The 6028-nt window shown below is 34.9% G+C and overlaps 1 protein-coding gene across 1 annotated transcript; it reads right to left on the minus strand.

The window, feature by feature from the left end:
- Positions 1-546: 546 nt before the first annotated feature.
- LOC128014890 (asialoglycoprotein receptor 1) lies at positions 547-5400 on the minus strand. Its single transcript, XM_052598582.1, has 10 exons — positions 5235-5400; positions 4550-4630; positions 3455-3550; positions 3281-3379; positions 2843-2947; positions 2621-2752; positions 2402-2494; positions 1514-1674; positions 1324-1433; positions 547-1143 (listed from the first exon to the last, which is right to left on the minus strand). The coding sequence occupies exons 1-10, from the start codon at positions 5299-5301 to the stop codon at positions 990-992; spliced, it is 1098 nt and encodes a 365-aa protein (XP_052454542.1). The 5' UTR covers positions 5302-5400; the 3' UTR covers positions 547-989.
- Positions 5401-6028: the final 628 nt, after the last annotated feature.

Below are 6028 nucleotides of genomic sequence, written 5' to 3' on the forward strand. Positions count from 1 at the left end.
ATTAAACTGTTCACAGGTTGACAAGTTTCTGATTTTATTACAGTTCATCAGTGTGATTATTATAGAATTTTTGACAGAATGAGTAGGGTCCGTTTGCTAGGATGAGATATTAATTTTGTCATGTTACGGGATTCCTATGGAGCCTTAAAAGCCTTAAATTTGGTTTAATAGGCCATACAATTTCAAATAGTACACAAAAAAATCTTGATTATTTTAAGAGGTCTTAAATTTGTGGGACAGAAAACAATAATTGCAATACGGATATGCAACTATTAAACTTCAAAAGGCTAATTGAATATGTTTTAGATGGTTGCAAGAGTGCATATCTCTCATTTTTCTGAATGAGCATTTGGAAGTAGCAAAGCATAGCCATTTCAAAAGTACAGTTTCCGTGTATTTCAGGATTGTTTATGATTAAAAGTCCCTCAATATGCATAAAATGCTTGGTATTGGTATTTTGGTTTCACACTAATCCGTATCTGCATTTATATCAGCGTAAACCCATGTGGCTTCTCTCTGGGTCACAGGAAAGAAAGACTAAGAATATTATTTAACACATTCAAAATGTAGAGTTTATTAGTACAATGCAATCATTTTTTTTTAAATGCTTTTCTTCAAAAACACATGATTGTATCCAGCTTAAATTGACTTGTAGTTTATGTGCATTAATAAGAGAACAGCATTTCAATAACAAATTCCAATGCAAATGTAAATATTGATAAAAAAAAACAGTTTTGATCATATAAACATGCAGTTGCCCTGTTTTGCAGTTGAATATATATTTGTTTTAAGATTTAATGGGTTTGTACTGGAATGGCATGCAGTATTAATTTTAAAAAGTCTTACATTTGATTTGTGAATCTCTGGAGAAAGGCTGTATTAGTCATACACCAAACACATAATTCATTTGATTAGTAATTTACACCCAAAGATAACACCCCCACCACACACAAATTCTTTTTAAAATATTCTTTCAGTTTTGACCACACTCAGTCCTGTTTTCTCCTTTCACATATATAGTTCATTTTGATAGAGCAGTGGGCATCATTTAGCAGCCCGTATGCTGTAATGTGCACACAGTCCTCTCCTTCCTCTCCCAGGCCATGGTCTTTCCAGTCATCTGGCTGACCAGGGCTCCACTCTCTGTGAAATTGAAATTTGAAAACCTGTTTCAGCATTCATTCACAGTTCTTGTATTATGCTATATGCAATATGCAACCCAACCAGACCTGGGTCATGTCCAATCTATTTATATTCGAGTTCTCTCTCTGACTGCACTTACAAAGGGAACTAAATATCCAGTTCTCTATATATTCAACTCACATTTTATTCATGGTGTAAGGAGTTTCATCCGCCCATCTCCACTGCCCTGTGTTCTGGTCCGTTAGACCAGTCCAGTATTCTTGTGGTTTGGCTGTACTGGTAACAAATTCCTGGTAAGGTAGAAAAAATAATCACTGAAAGACTTAATGGAAAGTTAAAGGGTGTGTGTGTGTGTGTGTGTGTTACGCACCCACTCCCTCTCAGAGCCATCTTCTATTTTTAGGAGTAGTGCGCCCTTCTCTTCACAGTAATTTTTAGCTTTGGTCCAGGTCATCGAGTCATGCGAGAACAGGTAACAGCTGTTTCTGAACGGGATCCAACCAGATTCAGTACATCCTGGTATAAGTAAGTCTGTAAGAGAACGAGCGAATGAAGGAGACAGAACAATTCAGTGAATTCTCACCAATAAACCCTCTTTGGGCAGGACTAGTTTTCTCTGAGAGAAGGTTTTGTAATTTCTCAGTACTGATTTTATCTTGTTTATCCACAAACAAGTAAAAAAACATTTTTTTTAATCACACAGGATGAATGTTTGTGCGTGCTGAACATTATGTGACCCTGGTACCTGGGGTATATTTGTAGCAACAGCCAAAAAAACATTGCATGGGTCAAAATTATCCATTTTTCTTTTATGTCAAAAATCATTAGGATATTAAGAAAAGCTCATGTACCATGAATATATCTTGTAAATTTCCTACTGTAAATATATCAATTTTTAGTTAGTAATATGCATTTGGACAAATTTAAAGCTGATTTTCCTCAATATTCAATTTTTTTTTTTTTGCACCCTCAGATTCCAGATTTTCTAATAGTTGTAACTCAGCCAAATATTGTCCAACCTAATTAACCATGCATCAATGGATTGCTATTTATTTTATCTTTCAGGTGATGTATAAATCTCAATTTAAAAAAAAGACCCTTATGACCGGTTTTGTGCTCCCAGGTCACACATTATTAACCCTATTAACCCACCCCACAATGCTTGTTATTTTGACCACCATAGCAATGGTAATTCTGACAAATGACAGCATTAGAAGATGCATATATTTCAGCACAATGGAAATCAGAGTTTACTCACTGGTAAAAGATAGTCTATAACTAAGAGACTGAACTGATGATTTCACTTCCGACATTAAATCCTTCAGATCCGTCAGTGTTTTTGACATATCCACTTTAGTTGAAGATAAAAAAATAAATAAATTACATTAGCATGATTACCTCTAATGTAGAAAAAAGCACAATTCTATAAACAGAATGATTCATAATATTTATATATATTCTATGTTTGCTGTCTTACCCAAGAAACGTTGTGTGCGTAAAATAGACCTTGGATTGTCCTCTGTTAGTTTACTCCTAAGAGTCGATACTTCTGAACTCAAACCGTCCATCAAACTCTTGACTTCAGTGTGTGACGTATCCTGCTGACGCTCTAAAGGAGAGAGAATAATAAACCAATTAATAAACAGATTGTCATTTTATATTTGAGGATTCAAAGCTGACGTGTACGTCCAGTGCTCACCAAGCTTTTGTAGTTTTTCTTCTTGTTTGGATGCAAGTGAACTCAGTGACGAGCCGAGATCGCTCATCAGGGTCTCAATATTAGACAGCTTCTTTATTTGCATTTCTTTTGCATATAGAGTCAAAGAGACAGATAATTAGGAAATAACCAATGCTTTTTAAGCACATATCATGTCTAAGACTATTTTCAGCGTCAAAATTCAAAGAGGAAAGGAATAGTCAGCCATCATGGTCTATTGAGATTGACTTTTCTGTCAAAGTCAAAATATTCTTTGCATTAAAGATGCCAAGACAGACTTTAGATGCAACATTCTTCATGGAGACAATCTGAAGAGTTTTCTGTTGAAATTTCAGATCAGGTTATAATTAAAAGATTACAATCAATCAATTCATTCAATCTCCCAAGAATAAAACATTAAGGCAAAGACAAGGCACCAACCTCTGGTCTCTGGGTTACTTGATCCAGACGTGTTCAAATATGAACTCAGGCTAAACACTAAGTTCTGCAGCTCAGAAACCTTCTTTTCTAGATCACCTCCTGTCAAAAATAATCAGTAATTAAAAGTCCATTACCAAAACTGATCTGTGACAATGATGATGATGAAGTTCTCACCTGTGTACTGAAAATCAGATTTGACTGAGGTTAGATCAGAAGTATGGCTTTTCATCCAGCTCTCCAGCATTGAGAACTTTCGTTCCTGATGGGAATCTTTGAACCAAAGTACACATATTACAATTACGGATTAGTACCGGATAGTTCATTGAGCAGTGTGTAGACTATTAACATAAAACCCCACTCTTAAAAATGCTGTGTTAAATACAACCCATCGCTGGGTAAAATATGGACAAACCCAGCGATTGTTTTGTTTTGCCCCAGCAGATGGGTTATTGCCCAACTTTGTTTAAACGTTTATTGGTTGAAACAACCACAGGTCTTTTCACAAAAAAAAAAAAAAAAAAAAGGTGGGTTGTTTCAACCCAATTTTGGGTCAAATATGGACTAACCCAACCATTGGGTAAAATTTTTACATTCAAAGGTGCTGTAGGGAACTTTTGTAAAAAAAAATATTTTTTACATATTTGTTAAACCTGTCATTATGTCCTGACAGTAGAATATGAGACAGATAATCTGTGAAAAAAATCAAGCTCCTCTGGCTCCTCCCAGTGTCCTATTGCCATTTGCATAAATACATCGCTCCCGGTAAGAAACAACCAATCAGAGCTGCGGTCCGTAACTTTGTTTGTGTTCAAAATGTAGAAAAATTAACATAATAAGCGAGTCCACCATGAATCCATTTTCCAAACCGTGTTTTTAGCTTGTCCTGAATCACTAGGGTACACCTATAATAAGTGTTTATATTCGGACTATTTTAGATTGCTTCGGGGGTACCGCGGCGGAGTAACCCAGTACCTTTGTGATTCTTCAAAGACATAAACAGAGAGAAGTAGTTCCGGCTACGATGTTCTTCCGCAAGACGCAAGCAGTTCTGTTTATTAACCGCTAGAGCGTCAAAAGTTACCGACTGCAGCTTCAATTCTTTACCCAAAAGTTGGGTTAGTCCATATTTGACCCAAAGTTGGGTTGAAACAAGAGGCGAGCTATAGCAGAGCTGCTAGAAAATATGAAAAAATAGTGGAAAAAATCATGAAATGAAAAATTTATGTCAGTGTTATTGTATGCCAAAACTGTGCCGTTTAATCCACTCACAGATGACAGAAGTCAAGACCATGAAAATAATAATGCAGACTGTTCCTAGAAGGATCACAGTTAGTCTCCTGCATGGAAGATCTGCAGAGAACAAAAACATCCCCTTGAGACATTTGTATTTTTCATTTTAAAAGGTTTCTGCTGGTCTTAATATAATCTTAAAAACACTTATTTCACTTTTGCATCAATTAAAAAAATTACACATTCTTAGAGAAATAATTTGCCCCCAAAAATATTTTAATTTGATGAAAATGTGCTCAACCTCAGTCCATCCAAGATGTAGATGAGTTTGTTTCTTAATAGTTTGTTTCTTCAGATGAAGAAGCCCATTAACAGACATTTGTTCTTTTTTAAATTATAAATTTGCTACATTTGTATCAGAAAACTAGATGACTTCTATATCATTATGATTCTCATTTGCACTGGAAAACAAGACAAAAATAGTGAGGAAGAACAGTATAGTAGTATTACAGTAAAAGCATTTCAGTGTTCAAGTGTTTGGGAGCAAAGCTGTTCAAGTCATTTAAATCATTATTATCATTATTTACAGGCGGTATGTATAATAAGCAATGATATCAATGATGCATGCATCAGCACAAAGCATTTAATTAGCACATGAATGTGATCAACAGTTGAAGCTCACTGGTTACAAATTCGTGACGATGTAAATACATTTATTTCAAACCTCTCTGAAATGATTTCCTTGGTTCAGATTCCATCTCCAGTTTACTGTATTCTTCAGTGTTATCCATTTTCCTGAGACAGAAGAGAGCAATATGAGCAGCTGCTTGTTGTTGGGATTCTGCAGATTTTAGTTCCTTATAAAGTTGATGGGAATGTTTATAATGGGAGGATTGTTATTGAGACACACTAAAAACCTTCTTTTCCATCCCATATGACTTTTCTTAAGTCTTATGACTGTTATGTCATTTCTTCACTGTAGGCCAGGGGTCGGCAACTTTTTGGTCATGAATTGCCTTTTTTTCTGGTTAACCACTGTGCCAATAAGCTTCCTGTTTTTTAAATATATTCTGTGTGCGGTTATACAGTACATAATCATAAATGTCCAGATACTCATCTGTATTTGATTATCATAAAAATAGTGCATAGTGCATTTTTTCATAAATCTTTTAAACTTTTCAAAACCTTAAATTTAAATTTTTTTATTGGACTTTGAATATCAGATTTACAGTGTGACCCTACTGAACCCCATTGTATGCGTGTGAAGGATGTTGTTCACTAAACACTGTCATTGTGTGGATCGTTAAGAACTTTGTATACACACTTAAAAATAACTAGCATTTATAGCAGTCATTTTTATTGCTAATGCAGAATAAACAGTGTACTTTACATCATGCATTTTGTTGATGTGTCAACATGTAAAACTATCATTTAGCCAACCATTTAGCTAAAGATTGCCAGTATGTTATAGAAGTTTCTGAAATGTTCCATGGATCTAGTTTCTAATTTTGATTTCTT

This window comes from Carassius gibelio, chromosome A5, assembly GCF_023724105.1.
Source record: "Carassius gibelio isolate Cgi1373 ecotype wild population from Czech Republic chromosome A5, carGib1.2-hapl.c, whole genome shotgun sequence".
Lineage (NCBI taxonomy): Eukaryota > Metazoa > Chordata > Actinopteri > Cypriniformes > Cyprinidae > Carassius > Carassius gibelio.